General features: G+C 35.1%; 5 protein-coding genes across 5 annotated transcripts; 2 read left to right on the forward strand and 3 right to left on the reverse strand.

The window, feature by feature from the left end:
* The first annotated feature begins 970 nt into the window (after positions 1 to 970).
* LOC140807246 (mitogen-activated protein kinase homolog NTF3) lies at positions 971 to 4,108 on the forward strand. Its single transcript, XM_073164026.1, has 3 exons — positions 971 to 1,270; positions 2,111 to 2,537; positions 3,173 to 4,108. Exons 2-3 carry the CDS (start codon positions 2,115 to 2,117, stop codon positions 3,872 to 3,874), a joined length of 1,125 nt encoding a protein of 374 aa, XP_073020127.1. The 5' UTR covers positions 971 to 1,270; positions 2,111 to 2,114; the 3' UTR covers positions 3,875 to 4,108.
* Positions 4,109 to 7,445: 3,337 nt separating this feature from the next.
* On the forward strand, positions 7,446 to 8,652 carry LOC140808056 (bZIP transcription factor 44-like). Its single transcript, XM_073165063.1, has 2 exons — positions 7,446 to 7,602; positions 7,679 to 8,652. The coding sequence occupies exon 2, from the start codon at positions 7,938 to 7,940 to the stop codon at positions 8,448 to 8,450; it is 513 nt and encodes a 170-aa protein (XP_073021164.1). The 5' UTR covers positions 7,446 to 7,602; positions 7,679 to 7,937; the 3' UTR covers positions 8,451 to 8,652.
* A 1,476-nt stretch (positions 8,653 to 10,128) lies between these two features.
* LOC140807543 (uncharacterized) lies at positions 10,129 to 14,074 on the reverse strand. The gene is made up of 7 exons (XM_073164442.1): positions 13,670 to 14,074; positions 13,280 to 13,422; positions 12,919 to 13,190; positions 12,289 to 12,443; positions 11,896 to 12,158; positions 10,996 to 11,058; positions 10,129 to 10,560 (listed from the first exon to the last, which is right to left on the reverse strand). The coding sequence occupies exons 1-7, from the start codon at positions 13,935 to 13,937 to the stop codon at positions 10,315 to 10,317; spliced, it is 1,410 nt and encodes a 469-aa protein (XP_073020543.1). The 5' UTR covers positions 13,938 to 14,074; the 3' UTR covers positions 10,129 to 10,314.
* A 336-nt stretch (positions 14,075 to 14,410) lies between these two features.
* LOC140807191 (peroxidase 9) lies at positions 14,411 to 16,302 on the reverse strand. The gene is made up of 4 exons (XM_073163931.1): positions 15,670 to 16,302; positions 15,393 to 15,584; positions 15,078 to 15,243; positions 14,411 to 14,993 (listed from the first exon to the last, which is right to left on the reverse strand). Exons 1-4 carry the CDS (start codon positions 15,910 to 15,912, stop codon positions 14,581 to 14,583), a joined length of 1,014 nt encoding a protein of 337 aa, XP_073020032.1. The 5' UTR covers positions 15,913 to 16,302; the 3' UTR covers positions 14,411 to 14,580.
* A 331-nt stretch (positions 16,303 to 16,633) lies between these two features.
* LOC140807190 (BEL1-like homeodomain protein 11) lies at positions 16,634 to 19,252 on the reverse strand. Its single transcript, XM_073163929.1, has 4 exons — positions 17,896 to 19,252; positions 17,128 to 17,498; positions 16,989 to 17,049; positions 16,634 to 16,787 (listed from the first exon to the last, which is right to left on the reverse strand). Exons 1-4 carry the CDS (start codon positions 18,439 to 18,441, stop codon positions 16,644 to 16,646), a joined length of 1,122 nt encoding a protein of 373 aa, XP_073020030.1. The 5' UTR covers positions 18,442 to 19,252; the 3' UTR covers positions 16,634 to 16,643.
* Between the last annotated feature and the right edge of the window lie 509 nt (positions 19,253 to 19,761).

The raw sequence follows: 19,761 nt of genomic DNA on the forward strand, positions 1-19,761 counted from the left end.
ATATACTAATGTAAACTATTCCACGTAATCAGAATTTTACCACTTCCCAAAGAACAAGAGCAATATTCAAATCCTTGTGTTTTATTAGAAAATTAAAATGCTTCTAATCATTTTTTATGATATCCGGGTGAATCGAGTGAGTAGAGAGGCAATCCACCGGATATGAGTTTTTTGTTTAGAGGAAATAAGCAAGGAGATATAGCTTGTAAGTAAGGTATATCTGGAAGCATTGGCTTCGACAGTAACATGTAAACTAGAAGATGAACTCGTGAATGAGCACCAGAGGGGTGTTCGGCGTGGCTACTCCGATACTTAAGTCAGCATGTGAAAGATAATGAAGATAATCAGTGTAGCTTATGAGAGAAATAAATGCTACTGGTGTCAATATAAGCGTGTGTTTGATGCAAGAAGAACCTGTTTATTTGTAGGAATGTGGATGATAATATTTCCTTGTTTTCAGTGTCTACCTACCACTTATAGCCTTAGATGTTGACTTTTTGTCATATCGCCCTACTTTTCCATCGTATTACATCAGCAGGATTTTGTCATGAACGATTATCGAGACAAGCTCTTACCTATTCAAATACTCGAATGCAGTACAATTATCGAGGCTTCCCTGGTAGTGAGTCATTCGGGAGCTTGTATGAGAGTCCATGCTTTTGATAATCCGGGAAGAGATGGCTCGAGCATTCATCTGCCCGGCCTTTGACGAACTCTTCCTACAAATCTACCATGATTTTGGGCTACCCAATATATCGTGACTCGAACTCTAATGAGAATATCACCGATTTTTCAATGTAATTATCGATGCACAACTTGACATGAAAAATAAAAGAGTTTTTCGTTATAAAATAAGTAAAATAATATATATATTTATTTTTCGTTATCAAAACATTAAATTAAAATATATTTAATAAAGAAAAGGAAAAATCTGCAAAGTTTATTAAAATATATTTAATAAATATTACCATTTTATTAGTTACACTAAAAAATCAAGGGAGATGTGAGGTAATTAATTGCTGAAGATCCTCCTGACCCGATTCAGTGGACTTGGAGGTAGTTCAGCTGAATTTCAGCTCCGAGCGAATCAGTATTATTCAAACTTTGACTCAATTGAGTGATATTTGTGGAGAATCTGAAGATTACACGGGAATTTATGGGAGCAATCGTTGCTGAAGTTGAGATGAAAGTGAAATTTGATGGCAAAATGAAGAATTCTGAGGTCTGCTGCGCTTTTTGAGGGAATTTCTGCAAAAATTTCAGCGCAGAAGTATATCTTTATCTCTATCTTTATGTTAAAGTTCTAGTTTTGTTTACTTGGTTTGAATTTTTATAGATTTTGGTGCTTCATGCATAACTGCATTTAGTTGGCCATTATAGTGGTTATCTATGTAATTTGATTTTTTTCTCAGTGTAGTAAATAACCACAATTTATTCCTTTTTTATTCTCTCCACTTTTATCATTTATCTATTTGATGTTTTATATTATGTCTTGAACAATTTAATTTCATGTGCTGATATTGTTTTTGAAGTTTGGACCATGATGAAACAAGCGGCAAGTTTTGAATCTCGAATGCGATAGTATTGAAATACTGTTTTTTGGAACAAATATGTAAGACGAGGAGTTGAATCTTTTTCTGTCCTCGCGTAGCTTATAAAAACAGTGGAGTCGAATCTTGATATTATCTTATACTTATTTTGAGAATATTCCTGGTCGATCATTTCCTTTTGGAGATTTCATCTGTGCTTCTTCATCATGGATTTGTATTTTTGGGAAGAGCCCATGACTTGTATGGTAACTCACCTCAGACACTTGGATATCCACGCATCATTTTTTTAATACAAAATGTAGCCGCTTGAGATAAGTCATTGCATGAGTATGAGCAACACTATTGCATTTCTGATCATACCATTTGTCGCATTAGTTTGTATGCATGACGCGTAATTACACGTGGCGTGAATCCGAATTCTTGTGACAAGGGCTGTTATAGAAATGTAATCAAGGATCTGGTGGTAAGTGTATGTTTTGCGTGAGATTATCCAGGAGAATGATACGTGTATTCTCTTGACACTCGGTTTCTATAACTCTACTTTTCTGTGATGCTTTCAGTAGCATGGCGACTCCCGTTGAACCTCCAAATGGGGTTAGATCTCGAGGAAAGCATTATTACTCAATGTGGCAAACACTTTTCGAGATTGACACAAAATACGTGCCAATCAAGCCTATTGGTCGAGGGGCATACGGTATTGTGTGTTCTTCTGTCAACAGGGAAACAAATGAGAAGGTTGCGATTAAAAAGATACACAACGCCTTTGAAAATCGTATTGATGCACTGAGAACCTTGCGTGAACTGAAGCTTCTGCGGCATCTTAGACATGAAAATGTGATAGCTCTCAAAGATGTCATGCTTCCTATACACAAGGGAAGTTTCAAGGATGTCTATTTGGTATATGAACTCATGGACACAGATTTACACCAGATTATTAAGTCCTCTCAGACTCTTTCAAACGACCATTGCCAGTATTTCCTCTTCCAGGTACTTTTCATCATTAATGGCTCGAGGGTTAGTGTGTGTGTGTGTATGTGAGTATATCTTGTTTTTCTTCTTTATCTGTTTATTCTATTTCAGTCCCTTGCTCTTTAAGACCTATGGAATAGTTAATTGAAGAGTGGGGAGGCTAGAACTTTGTAGCATTAGGCAAAATTGTTTAATCACCTAGATCTTCATGAGTTTATAATATTTTATTCATGGGAGGCTATTTTAGATTCCATTGTAGTATACTACCATGTTTCCAAACTACATTGGTTTTCATGTGAACCATTGATGTATTGTGAAAGGTACTACCGATGGTTGTGAGTCCTTTTCGTCTTCGTAAAATCATGCAAGTGTATATCATTCTATTACTGTGTTCCTAATGAAGAAATCACCACTTTCTTTGGAAGATTACTCGTTAGATTTTCAAGCTCAACCGAGAAATCGATGTGATATTTTAGGAAATTTAAAATATCAGAAAAGATAAACTCATAATAAGAGAAAACATGCATAATTGCTCTTTCGTGACTTTGTCATTCCCAGTCTCTGTGAATTGACTCGATATTTTCAAAACTTACAAAACCTCCTCTCATACTCTTTAGAATTTAAATTTTATGCGTTATAATGCAAATCTGCAGTTGCTAAGAGGTCTGAAGTATCTACACTCTGCAAACATTCTTCATCGCGATTTGAAGCCCGGGAACCTACTCATTAATGCAAACTGTGATCTCAAAATATGTGACTTTGGGCTTGCACGCACAAACAGCAGCAAAGGTCAATTTATGACAGAATACGTGGTCACTCGCTGGTACCGGCCCCCAGAGCTCCTTCTCTGTTGTGACAACTATGGCACATCGATTGATGTATGGTCCGTCGGTTGTATCTTTGCAGAACTTCTTGGAAGAAAACCTGTTTTTCCAGGGACAGAGTGTCTTAATCAGCTTAAATTAATCATCAACATCCTTGGTAGTCAAAGGGAAGACAATCTTGAATTCATAGACAACCCAAAGGCGAAAAAGTACATTAAATCTCTTCCATACTCCATGGGAACCCCATTTCCTCGCCTTTATCCTCATGCCCATCCTCTAGCAATTGATCTTTTGCAAAAGATGCTCGTGTTTGACCCTTCAAAAAGAATAGGTGTAACCGAAGCCCTTCAACACCCGTACATGTCTCCCTTGTATGATCCAATATGTGATCCTCCTGCTCAGGTCCCAATCAATCTCAACACGGATGAAGATTTAGGAGAAGAGATGATCAGGGAGATGATGTGGAGGGAGATTCTGCACTACCACCCTGAAGCTGCCACAGCCAGTATGGAATTCGGCATGCAACCTTGAGTTTCTCGACACGGAGGTAAGTGATCATCTCAGAATCTAGTATCTGTTTTTGTAGCATTACTATAAGATTCTGTCTATTTGATGCTGTTTTTATTTGTTCCAGTAATAATCATGAAAAACAATGCATTAGCAGTTTGGGCTGCTCTGCTTTTGTGCTTAGTGTTTTCTGCTTTTGGACATTGTTCATGGTCTCGTACCTTTATTTATGACAAGTGCCTTCCAATTTGTACATAATTTGTGTGCTGCTGTGTGCAAGAAGGAAAATCCTCCTTGAATCCGATTCCTTGTACAAGTTCCAATATTTCTTTATTAGAGACTCACCTAAATTAAAATAAAATATTTAAAAATTATAATAATATTTGATATTTTTAGTCAGGTACTCCGTACTTGCTAGTTTCCAAATGGTTCCGAACATAAAATTTTCTTACTTTGCAATATTGTTACAAATTGACGGCTCCAACCTAAGACCTGTAGATCATTCTTATTCTTTTTTGACGGCTTTAGACTATTATTGACTCTTTGAGCTGCTTTTAATCAAATATAATTCACATTTTCATTTTGTTGAGGTTAATTACATAATTAGTAATAAAATATCGTGAATGTTGATTATTTATGCATCACGGAAAAAGAAAACTTTAACCAATATATTATTTATGGCCTATAATAAGTAAAACCTTCGTTACTACGTTCAAGAATCCGTATTTAGACCTCTCGCCATGTGAGGATTTTTTAATATTTTTTAAAATTATATAAAATACCCAAAAGAGAGAAGGAAAAAATTATATTATTTTATTTTATCACCTTCCACTAACTTAATAGTAAGTATGTGCTTATACTAACTAGCATTTACATAATATACAAATTATTTGCTAAACTTTTATTTGCCTTTGGGTCGAAGCAAGTAATTGTAGATCGTGGGAGGCAACTTTAGAATCAAATCAGGAATGTGTACAAAATCTACGTGAATAAAGTTATACCATGGAGAATATTGGTAATAGTTGATTATGTTTAAGAAAAGAATATGAATCCTATAGAGTTCGATTCTCCATGTCAATATTGTTTTGGGCGAATTTATCGTACATGATTTGTCAAATATAATTTCTCTAACTAACGTAATTTATATATATATATATATATATATATATATATATATATATATATATATATATATATATATATATATATACTATTTATTAAGTTTAAGCATATTAGAATAACTGTTTTTGGTGTCTTTGGTCTGTTTTTTGGTTTCCCTATTTTGCCCCCATTTGATATCAAAATTATATTTTTGTTTTTTTTTTATTTCAAAAAACATTTTTGTTTTTATTTTTTTTATTACAATTATTCAAATAGCACTTTAGTACCTCGATAATTTGTCAAATTTCATTTTAGTCCATAAATAATTATAAAAAAAATTGTACACACACGCACCGCGTGTGCAGAGTAGCTAGTATATATTAAACGTGTGCTTAGAAAAAGTAGCCCGTAAACCACGAAGTAGCACGAATAAATTATTGAAGGGTTTGGCTATTTTGGTAAGCACGACTTAAGATTTAAATGGTCAAATTTCAGCAGCTCTCTGTTGTTATTATTATTATCATTATTTACATACGAATAAATTAATATTAGTGCTATTAGCTCTAACGTGCTTAATTAAATTAAAATCAAAGACTTAGTAACTACTTTAATAAAATTTAACATCCAGTGACTCTCGATAAGGCATGTTACAGTACGGATTAAGCTGGTTCCGGATTACTTGGTGATGAAACCAAATCAATCGCGAAATTGAATTAAAATATCATATTGGATCGATTCTGAATTGACCAGATTGAGAGTGTAACTAAATCCGAAACCGAAATTGAATTAAAATATATTAAAATCGAATTGAACCAGATTGAGATCAAATTGAAATCAATTTTTTTTATTTACAAGGACCAAATTAAAATAGTTTCGGATACATTTTGAAGGAACATATATCCCCGATCGTTTCCGTCATCACATTAAAAACTATATTAATGCTAAATTATTTGATTTGTTTTCGTAATAAATGGTGAAGCCCGTACACATTAAAGGAGGGCAAACAAAAGGGGTCCCCCTACCTCAACGTAAAATCAAACACGTGAAATAAATAACCGAGTGACTGGCCTGTGTTGTTTAAATCAGCTTTTGCGATCAACGTGGGAGCCCTTCACCATAAAAATACTTTTGCAGATTGATTTCGTCTACATTTTGGCTTTTGCCTCTCAATTATATTACAAACTTGGACCACTCACTCTAGTATGAGCTACAAGTCATCGACGCCTGGTCGAAAATATATTTGATCGACCCTTACAAATCCACCCACCCGCGAGTGGTTCTAATTCATGCTGTCCATCGTCTCAAGCATGTTTAAGACGAGAAATGAAATATTACACATACAATGTTGACGAAGTTTTTGTTAATTTCACACACGAATTATGATTATATAATTCAGATATTTTTTTATTAGAATTATATTTGTATTAGGCCATCTCCAACCCATAAATCTATTTTGGTGCAGTTTCTGCACCAAAATAGTGCAGTTTCTGCACAAAATATAACATTCATCTCCAACCCATTTACTTCAAATCTTACCTCAAAAAGAATATTCTCGAATTTATTTTACATATATTAATTATTATATTTCATTTAATATATTTATAATTATGACTAAGATTTTATTATTAATAAACTTAAATAACAATATTTAAATTTATAATTTAATTAAACATTTGTGTTTATAATTGTATGTGTTATAAATCATTAAATTAAATGCTTTAATTAATAATAATTAACATAAATAAATATTTTAAAAATTAACAATTATTAATTTTAAGTTTATATAATTAAATATTTAATTATGAAAATTATAAAATAAATATTATACTATTATTTAAATAATATTTATAATTTTTAATACAAATATTTATAATAAATATAAATAAAAAATCAAAAAAAAAAAAAGAAAAAGAAACATAACTCTGCGCCAAATTTGGCGCAGAGGAGTGGGGGCAAAATAGCGCAGCCCCCGTTGGAGAAGAAAATCTGCACCATTTTGGCGTTTTTGCACCAAAATGGTGCAGCGTTGGAGATGACCTTACTGCTAGACAGAATTTCCCATATTCGATTGATGCCTTGGCTACAGCTGGATGTGCAAGTCCCTTCTACACCTCACATGTCTTATCACTCCGATGCTCACACAAAAATCCAATCCCCCGTTTCACTTTTCCCCACCATCTACTCCTTTTTTTTTTTAAATGTAGTTTCATTCACACACACACGCGAACGCGATTTTCGTTTATTTTAATTAATTTTAAATACTAATAATATTTTATATTATAATTCTGGAATAATTAATTTTAATTATCTGATTTAAAAACCAAAACCAAAACCAAAATCAAAATCATGGTAAATGGCAATCAACGATTTGGTTTTGGTTCCACTTTCTATCTGTACACTTTTTATGTATGCGCATCATTTTTTAAATTTTTTTAATGTGTTCTTGCCTACCATTTCCTTCTATTTAACAGCCCATTCCCTTAGCTTGGAATCCTCTCCTCTCCCTCCCTCTCGTCTCTCCTCTCTTCCAAACAAGCAGAGTAGCAGATATTCTGTTTCTACGCTTATTGCCCTTTTCGTTGTGTGTTTTTTAAGTCCGAGTTTTAATTTCTTGGGGAGGTTCTGCTGATTCTTTTGTGTATCATTTTGTGGTATTTTTCGGGCTGTTACTCTGCCCAGGAAGAAATTTATTGTCCTGTTATCGAAGATTATATCTTGATGCTGCAGGTATTGTTCTTGATGTTTAAGATTCATGTTTCCAGTACTCAGTGAGATCCTCAGGTCCGGTTATATGATCAATTCCTCACTCAGACGCAGGACTCATCTTGTTCAATCTTTCTCTGTTGTATTCCTTTACTGGTTTTACGTTTTCTCATGAAAGAATTGTCGAATCTCGGTAATAAATAAAGAAATCATTAAGTCTTGTCATTCGTGAAACGTTGAAAATCCAAGAAATCAAAGGCCCTTTTGCGGAAAACACACAAAAATGGCTTCTTCAAGTGGGAATTCCTCCGTTTCACCCCGGATCCAAACGTCGGGTTCAGAGGGAGATCTCGTCCAGGTTATTGATCAGAAGAAGAGGAAGAGAATGGAATCGAACCGGGAATCTGCCAGGCGGTCTAGGATGAGAAAACAGAAGCATTTGGATGATCTGCTGGCTCAGGTGTCTCAGATTAAGAAAGAAAATAACGAGATTCTGAGCAATATAAATATCACCACACAACACTACTTGAATGTTGAGTCCGAAAACTCGATCTTGAGGGCTCAAAAGTTGGAGCTCAGCCAAAGGCTTCATTCATTGAATGAAATTCTTGGTCACATAAATTCCTACACCGCCGGCGCAGCCACCGTCCCTGCCGCCACATGGAACTGCATGTTTGAGGCTGAAGAGTTTCAGAACCTGGACTTGGCTGACAATTTCTTGGGCAATTCTTGGAATTCAATGGCACTCATAAACCAACACCCCATAATGGCCTCCGCTGAGATCTTTGATTATTGAGAAGGAAAAAATAATAATTAATGTATCTTTTATTTTCTAGTACATTTTCGTCAATGCCGTGTATACATCTGATGAATTTGAGAACGTGATTATTATTGGTATTTGTCATTTAATTTTGTTGTTTTGTACTTTTGTTAGGAGAAATGCATTGAACGACCAAGAAAGCCTGTCAAAAAAAGGTTTGGAGACTGGCTTTTTGAAACGTTTAGGAGTCCCGAAGAATTTACGTTCTAACGAATTTTTATGAAACGGATCAATCATACCGATATTCACTAATATTCTTAATATAAAAAATAATATTTTGTCATGGATGACCCAAATAAGATATCTATATCACAAAATACGACTCGTGCTACGACTCGTGCGACAGTTTCACACAAGTTTTTATCAAATAAATTGAATATTAGATGTTAAATAATAATAATAATAATCATAGTAATAAATTGTATGGTTGTGGATGTAGTGTAATCTTGGTTCATCAGGCATGCCCCTCGAAATTAATTAAGAGATGTTAGTATAATTTTTAGGTTTCTCCACTTGGTATTTGTTGGCTACTTGCTCCACTTTATTTATTTATTTATTTATTAACATCAAGTTATTATTGGCGTATAATAATGGCATAAATAAATGTGCTATTAATTAATTCAATCAGAGAACCAAACTTAATGTTAGGAGTCTGTCACATTGATTAATTAATTAACTAATACATTTATGTGTACTTTGTTATAGTAAATTTTATTTTATTCTAATTATGTTAATTTTTTGAAATTAAAATTATTTTACATAAGTAACAGCGAACGAATCCAAATAAAGTTACTTATTTTTTTTGGATTATAAAGTCACCTTTAAGTAATATCAAATAATTATAAATTTGTATACGTCATTTTGCTTTCTCTTGACTAAATTGTTCACATTATTTTATGGACTAGTGGAGATTTATTTTAACAATATATTCCCGAGGTGTCCATTTTTTATTCATAATGCTAAAAGCAAAATATTCAAGCAACACATACAATTTTTGTAGGCTAGTACATTTCTTATTTCTGTACTTTATGCTGCATTTCGGTGGGTTGGTCTCTTTCATTCGACTTATTCCGTGGGCAGTAGCAGACGAGAAGAATATACTTTATTGCGATGATAAGATAATTACATTTATTTTATAAACTTATGAGATAGGTAAAGTCGTGTGTAGCATCATTATTTTTGGAATTATGACATGGTAGAATTCGAATTTTTTTCTTCATGAACATCGAACTAAACAATTGCACACGAATCGCGTTCCGAAAGGGCGACCGGATGTAATTGAACGTAAACTTCCTATATTTGGAATTAAACTGCATATGGGATGACAAAAGAATGCAAGTGGAAGCCATCAAGGTAAAGCTTTTCTTTCATAGATTGCATGTCAAAGCTATGGGATGACAAAAGAATGCATGTGGAAGCCATCAAGGTTAAGCTTTTCTTTTAGTAAAGGGTAATGGTATCAATAATTTTGTTATTTAATGTCCTTGAACAAGCAGTGGTTCACTTTTCTGCATCGAAATGAGATTCCATCATGTGTTCAATTTCTTCTACAGTGAATAAATACACTACAGTGTGTGACTTTTATTACTAAAGCATGCTTTAGCAGCTTTCCTTATTAAGTGGTGTACCATATACTCGAAATAGTGAATCCCTCTGACAAAATTACATTAACATAAATTACATGGGCAAGCATTTACAGCTCAATAAACTCGATGAGGAAGCAGGTTGTAGTTTAGAGTTTACAAGGTTGAAACTTTGGGAAAAATTAAACATTTTTGTACGTGTTATTTTTTTCACACATTTGCATGCTAAGTTCTTCATGATACCTGAATTGTGCCTCCTAACTATTTGCCTTCCGCAGAACTTCCTTCAGAACCAAGGATATTCTGTAAGACATATGGTGTTCAAGAAACATTTCTTTGACCCTTGCGTGACCCTTCTTCCCCATTGTCGTCCTTGTCTCCAAATGCGTGGCTAGTTGCACGATATTTGCTACAAGTGGGGCGACGCCATCTTTTCCAGTTTGGTGTAACCAACCAGTGGTGCCGTTCACAACAATTTCCATCGTGCCGCCAGCTGCGGTGCCCTAATGTATATGAAATTCATACTTAGAGGTGCTCGCTGGATATTGAAAGTTGAGATGGACACTGGGTAAGTCAAGACAGATGGTTGCGATGGGTTTCTAAATGAAAAATTCATCCAAATTATATACCAAGCAAGCCTAGTTGACAAAGTAAACATTGATCCATCAATTATTGAGGCCTCTCAAAATTTAAACCCGATCACGAGGTTGCCATTCCAATTTTACAAGAGCACATAACTTGGTCATTGCAATCTTAAAGGACAATTGCCTGCGAGCAATAAGGACAGAGCTCCATGACGAGTTCAGGTCTCAGACAGGCTATTCTAGAGTCGAGACTAGATTGTACCTAGATGGAGATATCATCTTCCGAAGCATAAACGTTTAACGAATTCCAATCAAATGGATATACGAGACAGATGACGAGACAAGAAAGTTTACCAATACAGGGAGCTGAAAAGCCATGGCTTCAATGGTTATCCTCCCAAAACATTCTCCGCGCGCCTGCATGTTACCAAAATGTTATTCTCTAGTCTGCATGATGAACAATAACTAGATTCACAAAAATGCCAGCTGTGACATTAACGCAGCCACATCAACATCTTGAAGCCAAAGTAAAAAAGCTAGTTTAAATTGGATAATATCAAAAGAACTGTTCATCTCCTGAAACTCAGGAGATTCCTACACATGTCACTTCGCACCTTTCAGTTTGTAATTTATTCTTTTTCTCACAGTTTATAGCTGAACTTTGACCCACCCATTAGCTTGTTGGACCAAGAACCAGAAGGATGTAATCATGTCAGGTCTAAACTACAGAATAAAACTAAAAGTAATAGCATGAAGCCGGAAATGGAAGGCATGCATTATATGACAAAAGGATCTACATTACTAAACTTAAGCATCACCCACCTACCAAACTGGTCTGAGACCATAGAACTAAGTATGTCCACTTCGATTTATAGACTTAAAGTTTAAAGAGGAAAAAATAGATGAGCTCGAGCTTCATAATTATCTGAGTTGACACAGTCAATATTTTTGTAAAAGAAATCACAACACAGAAAAGTCAAATAAAGTTTTAGTAATATTGGTTTCACTTTCAAAATAAAATCATTCTCTCAAAGTACGATACCTTAGGAAAAAAAGGCATGAAGAGAAAAGGAGCACAACAAGGAAAATATGCAACAGAGAAATTTGACGGATATTCTTGTCTGGTATCTTAGAATCCAGCATGATACTAAAGCACCAGATTTTTTACGCAAAAAAGGATATAAATGACATTAGATCTGGGGAAGAAGTTAAATTTCGAGTGTGAGAAAAACAAAATTAGATATCGACAGGAACCTGAGAGTTTTGGACAAGCACATCAATAGAAGCCAGATAAGGAGCAACATTCATGGTTTTGTTTACGAATCGCACACTGTGCTGAATCTTTTTGTCAGCCACGAAGTTGCGCAGTTCTGTTTCAAATTTTGTCTGAGAGCTAATGTCACTTCCCACTATAACTGCATACATTGGAGGTACATGCAACTTCTTCTCTTGGATAAGTTGTAGAGCCTCATAGAAAGATTTAAGAAATAGATCCTGCCCTTTTCCACGGGAAACACCTGAAGCAATAGAACATCCATAGCTCAGGACTGCTCATCTATGTAACCAAGATAACGACTCCCATATAAGTAACTGGTTTATGGAAAGAACAATGCATAGATTCACAACTTCTTTGTTAGTAAAGCATACTGTTGATAATGGCAAACAGAAGATCATCTTTTCGGACTCCAAGAGATTCTCTAATATGCTCTCGAAGGACCTTTTTCGCCACACTGTCTTCAGCTACATCCATCAAGTCTTTGCTATTCCCAAGGTGCACAACATAGGTTGCAGGCATCTTAATCCTGAGACATTGGAAGTGGAAAACAACATACTAACTTTACACAATGAACCAAACAAATAGAAAGCTATACAGACAATTACAGTCCAATTCTAGTCCAATTCTTGAAAGTAGAACATGATCGCTGTTTGCGGGATTAAAGTAACGAAGTGGGTTTTCTCATACTTGCTTATATTTATTTTTATTTTCATCTTTTCTGCCGCAGGCTTGACCCCAGGTTCGCTCTCTTTTGAATTTCTCAGATAAGATGAGATCATGAGAACATCACCTAAATTCAGAGATATTCAACGGTCATACCCTATACTAGGTTCCACAAAGCTTAGAACAATTACTTGATGTCACTACTCCTTGAGCCCAGAAGATACATGTCTCATTACTTAAATACACTATTTTTCGTAGAAGTATCCACAATTATTCAGGAATCTCATACACAAAAAATAGATTAATAAACATTATATCACATACGTAAAGTAGCATACCCCAATCTCTCATGAGTCCGGTTCTTCCAATAGTCAGCAGTGGTATGTGAATCAATCATGGCACCTGCAACAAAAGGGAGGTGCTTAACATACTCCAGGTTAAAGTAATGCCCTCGCATTTCATGAATCCACCACAAAACCTTTGGGAGCACACGAGGCACATTATCCTTGAGCACAGCATCCAGCCATTTCCCAGCCACGGCTGTATTTAAAATGACTAAATCAGCTTTAAGAGCTGTGTCAACAGCTTCCTGCCCCTTTGCAGGCAAAACCTTCATGAACGAGAAACTTAACTCAGATGATTCTGGCGCATTATAGTAAAACCAGATTCAAACCAAAACCTACATGAACCTCAACATACCTTCACTCCTCGGTCTGCCATTCTTTGCTCCAAACTGTGGATCACTTCATCGGGTTCCGTAGGCTTCTGGTTGGTGATCCAGACAATTCTCGTGCCAACAGCTCTTAACAAAAACGCAAGTTCCATCAGCAGTAAAGGCCCACCTGTGAAACATTAACATTCTGAAATGATTAAAACCTAATTTCAGTCTCAAATTCAAGATAAAAAAAACTCTTGAAGCTAACTATTAAGCAAAAAACTTTAGAAACAGAATAACGATCACCATATTTTTCATTTAAGCGGAAAAATCTGGTCTTTTTCAAAGGGGAAAAATGGCACTTCTGTAGAATTTAAATAATCGCGCTTCAAACAAAAAATGTCGAAACAAGTATTAAATCAATCAGTTCTAACCGGAGAGCGAGAGTTCGTGGGAAACCAAAAGAACAAGCTTCGAATTCATGAAACTGAGTGGGTTTTCCCCTTTCTTCACGCCGACGCCGATCTCCGGTTCGACTGTATCGATTCGAGGGCTAAAATTTCCGTACTCCGAAGAATTACAAGAATTGAACGAGGATCCGATGAAGAAGGCAATGGCGGTGGAGAGTGCGACGCAGAGCAATGTCATCAACGGCCATCTCTTCTGGACCGAAATCATCCCCGTCGTCGAATGCTTCGGCATTATATCCTGTCCGATTCGGTAGACAACTGGAATTACAGCATTTTTTGGGCGGACTAATTTTAGAATTTGAGGGCTAGGGAAACTGGCTGGATTCTCATCACTCACCCTCTTCACTCTCACAAGTAAATAGATAAATATAATAATCTTTATACGTGAGACGATGAACCCTATCTATATTCACAATAAAAAATAAATTTTTAGCATAAAAATTAATATATTTTTTTTATGAATGATACAAATAAGAGATCTGTCTCATAAAATATGACCTATGAGATCGTCTCACACAACTTTTTGTCTAAATAAAAAATCTGACCAACGCTTTTCTTTGTTCTTTTTTCTTTTTTCACATGGTTATTTAAACATGAGCTAAATTAGGATTTCATATTTTTTAAAAAATTAATTATTTCATTAGAATTCAATACATTTAATTTTATTCTATATATCCTAATGCAATAAATTATTAGTTCTTCGAAAATAATAACAATATCATTATGATTCAAAGCTTCATGCGAAATTAATTATTTAACTTAAAACTTATATGTAAAACCACATTTTTGAAAACATACATACAACAACAGCCATGCATATTAAGCCATACATATTGCAAAACTTACACAAACAACAATCGTGCCAAACTACATTTTTAGTTAACTGTACGACAATTTTTTCTGACTTCCCCGTTGCTACCCACGAGAGGACTAATGTTCCCCATTCTAACCATAGACTTGGCAAACTGGAAGAAGAAAAGGGATCCATCTTCTGCATATCTTCTCACCAAATCCGCGGTCTGTTTCACGTCTCCGGTGACCAGAACTTCGTCTGAGTTAAGAAGGCCTTTGCCCCAAAGTAAAAGCTTGAAGTATTTGTTGTCAAATTTGACTGGGGTTGAAAGATCAAGGGGTGAAATGTTGTTGTCGCCACCATTTTGAGGACATACTGTCTTTAGGTCATTGTAGTAATTTCTCTCTAAAGTTACATCCGGTTGGTTGTTACCATTTTGATTGTACAATCTTTGTCTGAATGTCACACATCTAGCCACTCCAATTGTATGACTTCCTATAATATCATGGTGATAAATTCAAATATACATATAGCAAGAAAAAGAAGTAAATTAGTGGGGAAAAATGATAAAAATCTTACCAGATAAAGCAACAAGATCCTCTAAACCAAGTCCCTGGCGCTTGAATTGTGTGATAAGAGTCTGGATTGTGGAATTTGGTGCCGGAATGTTGGTGTTCGACTTGCTAAGACTTGCTACTCTCGAGTCCCTCCTACCCAACGGTACTTCCCAATGAGGTCCACCACTCTACAGTGAGCATAAATAATCACATCACTTAAATGAATTTTGAATTCTTATGCGCTATTTTTCGAGTTATAATTAGCTATCTTTTATGGATTGTCTTAAAATGTTGCATGTGTTGAACTTGTTCTGGATTATATGTATTATCAGCTTACGAGAACAGTAGAATCCCTGGCAGCAAGAGCAACAATGTCTGCACATGAAACAGTGTGTGGGCAGACTTGTTCGAGTTTGGCTTTGATTTCATCGATCACTTCGAATCCCCTCAGGGAATTTTTGTTTGGTCCCGAATTCTTCTCACTCACTATTTTCGAGCTATCATCCAGCAACACCGATGCATCACACCCCTATATCAATAATAAACATAAGCACAAAATTTAGAGGAGAAAATGAAAGAAATCCTTAATCTTGATCAATAGCATAGACTTGTACCTGAACAAAGCAATCATGAAAATGGAGTCTAAGCAAAGAAGCAGCCATTCTCGAGTCTTTAGCAATAGCATTCTCCAAGACAGACATGATAATTTCATTAGCTTGTGGGCATGAATACTGGTAGAACTCGGGTGTAAGACCCGAGTAGTACCCAAAACCTGATTCCGGAAAACCTTCTGGCATCGAGCAAGAGATCAAAACAAGTGCTATCAGGCTGGAAATTATTAACTTGAGACAACCCATTCTCAGGTTCGAATTGAAAATTGCTTAATTAAATCACTTGTTTTCTAAAGTTTCTTTCTTGGTGAAGTTCTTGTGCATCATTTCTTGATTTAAATAGTGCTCAAATTCGAGCATGTTAACTACTCTTGATATATATACCAAATCCTCTTCATGTTGCGGAAGAAGATTGCCTGTTATGGATAATATGCGACCATTTCAATTTGTACGTAGACTTAATTACAAGTTTGGATGACATTAGGTTTTGAATTTTGAGACAGTGTTTCTGGTTTTAGTTTCACCTGCTCCATGGATGTCATGAAATAATGTTACCCATGTTCTATGGAGTTCTTGGATATCACTCCTAGTTTCTCTCTCTTAAATTAAACCAATTTTTTTAAAAAAGAATTTGTATATAAATTCTTAAATTATACACCACCATTTGCCTTCACCCTCTTTTTTTCCCAACAATTTTTACATCTCCCAGTATAACTCTCTTTTGTCTTAATTCATCTCTACTTGCTAAAAATATAATATTATTGTATTATATTTTAAAATTTTATAGATATCCATCCTTTCACAAACTATATATTTATAATATCAAGTGATGAACTCAACCTAATTTTTCACCAGTTAACCACTATTATAAGCAGAGCTAGAGTAGAACTTGGAATCCGAGTTATTGATACGTACAAAATACGTACGCAGCCTAAGCAAGTGTTATATAAATATATATACATATTATAAATCGTACTTCAACATAAATCCCCTATTCCCTCGGCAGTAGTAGTCAACAGTTCATCTGATTCAATGGAAGAGTCACCAAATTCCTCTTTGTACATTTGTTCTATCATGGGCTTCCACATACGAACTCTAGCATTTATGAACCAGTTAGAAACCTGAAACACAAGCATTTCAAAATTATTCCTCTTATTAGATCACAAAAATCAATCATGCGACACTTTTACTCAGAATTTAGCTACTTTACCCACTAGTAAAAGCACATAACATGGAGATTTCTAATGCCAAATCTACAAGTTGCTTAAATATTTTCTTATGTAATCTGAGCACGAGTCCCCTTTGAAACTAAAGGAGTCCACCTGATTCTTTGACAGGCCCGTCTGAGATGCCAACACAAGCTTTTCAGAATCATTAGGATACCTGGAACAACAATTTAAACCATTCACAAATATTGTCACCTAAAAATGCCACTAAATTTGCAATATTTGAGGTGCATACGGGTGCAGGAAGTGTTCGAAAAGCCAAGCACGAAGAATCATCACGGAGTTCTCCGGCAATCCCCGAATCAGCCTCCAACTCTGCGTGATTCCAAGCTGCTGCTGCAGTATAGTTCTATTATGTCTACTTTTTTGATCCAGCAGACTTAGTTGGCCTAATCTTGAACTGATTCTTGGCATGTCTGCTTCCATCTTTCGTTTCGAAGCACGAATTTGAGACAATATCGCGTTTCTTAGGAAGCCGAAGTGTTTGGACATGGCTTGAAGAGCCAGACCGGTGTAAGATTTTCCAGCTCCTACCCCTGCTATTGCCTCAAAACATGACACCAATTCCTCCATATGATTATAGTATTCCTCGTATCTTCTCTCCACCTTAGTTTCATGGAAGAATGATAAGAAATGTAGTGTATATAGTAGCCCCAAAAGCTAGAGTTCATTACCATAGGTGTGCAAAAACTAGTTTGGAACATTTCTGCGCATTATATGTTTTAATTAAAATTTGAAATAAAATCAAGCCAACATCGTATATTTTCGAAAATATAAATTTCAAGTTGAACTTGGAGGTAATATTTGTTCAAAAGCGGCATAAAATAGATGATCTTTTGAGCTTTGATTGGGAAGTCACCTCTTTCTAGTCAAATGTGAAAAATCATGCAATTATATGCTCGAGGAAGGTATCAATTCTAGCTCGAACATGAACATGGCACGTAGATGGGTGAAGATGTCTAAGATTTAGCCGGACTAAAAATGCTTAAAAGATCGGATTAACCTCTTGTAGTAGTGCGAGAAACTTTAGAAGATGAACACAGGATCCAGGCTTCTCAGACAGCTCTTCGTTGTACCCGAAAGACCCAGTTTGGCGGGGGTGTGATAATTTCTCCATATATTTCTTGTTGCTGGTATCAATTTCATTGCTTTCAATATTAACCATTTCTTCAAGGAGGGACTGAGCTGGTTTCAAGTACTTGGAGCTTCCTATTGCAGCGTAAATGATGTATCCAGGATCCATGACAGAGCCTAAAGAAAGTGAAAGTCTTTGAGCTTGGTGGGCTGCTGATGTTTCAAGAAGATTCATAGACCTAGTACCATGTCTTAAAACAGATTCATTTGACAATTGTGGGGCATGGAGAAGGTCTACAGATCTAGGCATTCTTTCACCAAGTGACTGAATGTTTAAAGGTAGAGAGTGAGATTGTGATCCACAAGCAACAAAATGCTGGTTTTCAAACCGATTTTGATCTGCTATGGAGTTTAAAACTAAGAATTGATGCAGAATACTTGAATTTGAGTTCGAAGGTGAGTCTTCCAATACCATTTCCAAACTCTTTCAAGGTTATGCAGTTTGATTTTTGTTGGTTTTGAAAAAAAATATGGATCTTGATCAAAAAACTTAAAAGAAGAATAATGCAGACATTCCTTGGAATATGAAAGCGAAGACACGGGCTCGTAAAATGTGAACAACAAAAATACCTCTTTTTAGATTTTTTAGTTCATTCAATAGGAAAGCAATGATTTTATCTTATGCTGCAATATTTCTTTCTTTTTTCCTGAAGTCTACGGTACACTATATAGAAAGCTGTAAGCTATAAAAGCTTGATCAACAGACCCCTGCAAGGACTTAAATAAAGAAGCATATCTTTTAAACAAGTAAACATGCTGAAATTGACATGGGAAAAGTTTTAAAAAATGCCAGTGACGATATGATGAAAATTGAGTCTTTGGATCATTGATATGAAATTTACCTGAAAATATGAGTCTCATATCCTGTAATGGTAGTGAGAGATTAGGATAATTACTCGAGATGAAACATAACTTAACCCAAAAATGGTCTTTTTTCTTTCAATCTCTCAGCTTTAATGGCTGCTGTTACGTTTCTTTGGGATACTCAAAAAGCACTGCCAAACCCTAATCTTATCACTCGTACGACAAATCACACAGCAGAAAACAGCCAATATGATAAAATTGTTTCTGCAGAGATAAAGTAGGCTGTCCTTTGCACAATCCTAGTTTTTACATTGTCTGGTTTGTGAATCTTTTTAACATGTCGGAATATCTAACAAGAAGATTTGGAAACTCTTATTTACTTATTTATATCTAGATTTCTCAATTTCAAAACCATGAATACTCTTAATTTAAGATACTCAAAACATTATTTACAGTGTGTTTGGCAACCAGGATTTGAGAGGATTTCGTGGGATTTAGAATTGGATTTGGAATTGGATTTGGAAATTCAAGTATTTGAAATTCTATTTGGTGTTTGATTTAAAATTTAAAAATGGTATTTACAAATCCATTTCTTGTTTGGAGAAAAAAATATTCGAATTTGGAATTTTAAAATTTTACTAAACTACCCATATAAACTTTTGGTGGAAAATGATGTGTTGGATAAAAAAATAATTTTATGTTTTTAAAATCCAAATCCCACCAAATCTCATCAAATTTGATGGGATTTGGATATACTTGTTAAAATCCCACGAAATCCCATGAAATCTTAAGCAAATCCAAATCCTTTTTTTTAAATATATTACCAAACAATAAAAATAGGATTTTGAAATCCAAATCCCATGAAATACTCCCAAATCCGGGTGGCCAAACACACTGTTAAGGAGAACTAAGATCCTTGGAGCTCAAACTA

The sequence above is a fragment of the Primulina eburnea genome, chromosome 12 (genome assembly GCF_022965805.1).
Source record: "Primulina eburnea isolate SZY01 chromosome 12, ASM2296580v1, whole genome shotgun sequence".
Taxonomy (NCBI): Eukaryota; Viridiplantae; Streptophyta; class Magnoliopsida; order Lamiales; family Gesneriaceae; genus Primulina; species Primulina eburnea.

Coding starts and splice junctions, on each gene's coding strand:
- LOC140807246 (XM_073164026.1), top strand. CDS start 2,115: ATGGCGACTCCCGTTGAACCTCCAAATGGGGTTAGATCTCGAGGAAAG. Junction 2,538..3,172: donor GCCAGTATTTCCTCTTCCAG/GTACTTTTCATC, acceptor GCAAATCTGCAG/TTGCTAAGAGGTCTGAAGTA.
- LOC140808056 (XM_073165063.1), top strand. CDS start 7,938: ATGGCTTCTTCAAGTGGGAATTCCTCCGTTTCACCCCGGATCCAAACG.
- LOC140807543 (XM_073164442.1), bottom strand. CDS start 13,937: ATGCCGAAGCATTCGACGACGGGGATGATTTCGGTCCAGAAGAGATGG. Junction 13,191..13,279: donor TGGCAGACCGAGGAGTGAAG/GTATGTTGAGGT, acceptor TCGTTCATGAAG/GTTTTGCCTGCAAAGGGGCA. Junction 11,059..11,895: donor TGCTTGTCCAAAACTCTCAG/GTTCCTGTCGAT, acceptor GGTAACATGCAG/GCGCGCGGAGAATGTTTTGG.
- LOC140807191 (XM_073163931.1), bottom strand. CDS start 15,912: ATGGGTTGTCTCAAGTTAATAATTTCCAGCCTGATAGCACTTGTTTTG. Junction 15,585..15,669: donor TTCATGATTGCTTTGTTCAG/GTACAAGTCTAT, acceptor TTATTGATATAG/GGGTGTGATGCATCGGTGTT. Junction 14,994..15,077: donor GGATCTTGTTGCTTTATCTG/GTAAGATTTTTA, acceptor ATGATATTATAG/GAAGTCATACAATTGGAGTG.
- LOC140807190 (XM_073163929.1), bottom strand. CDS start 18,441: ATGGTATTGGAAGACTCACCTTCGAACTCAAATTCAAGTATTCTGCAT. Junction 17,499..17,895: donor TTCTCGCACTACTACAAGAG/GTTAATCCGATC, acceptor CATGAAACTAAG/GTGGAGAGAAGATACGAGGA. Junction 17,050..17,127: donor TTCGAACACTTCCTGCACCC/GTATGCACCTCA, acceptor TTGTTGTTCCAG/GTATCCTAATGATTCTGAAA.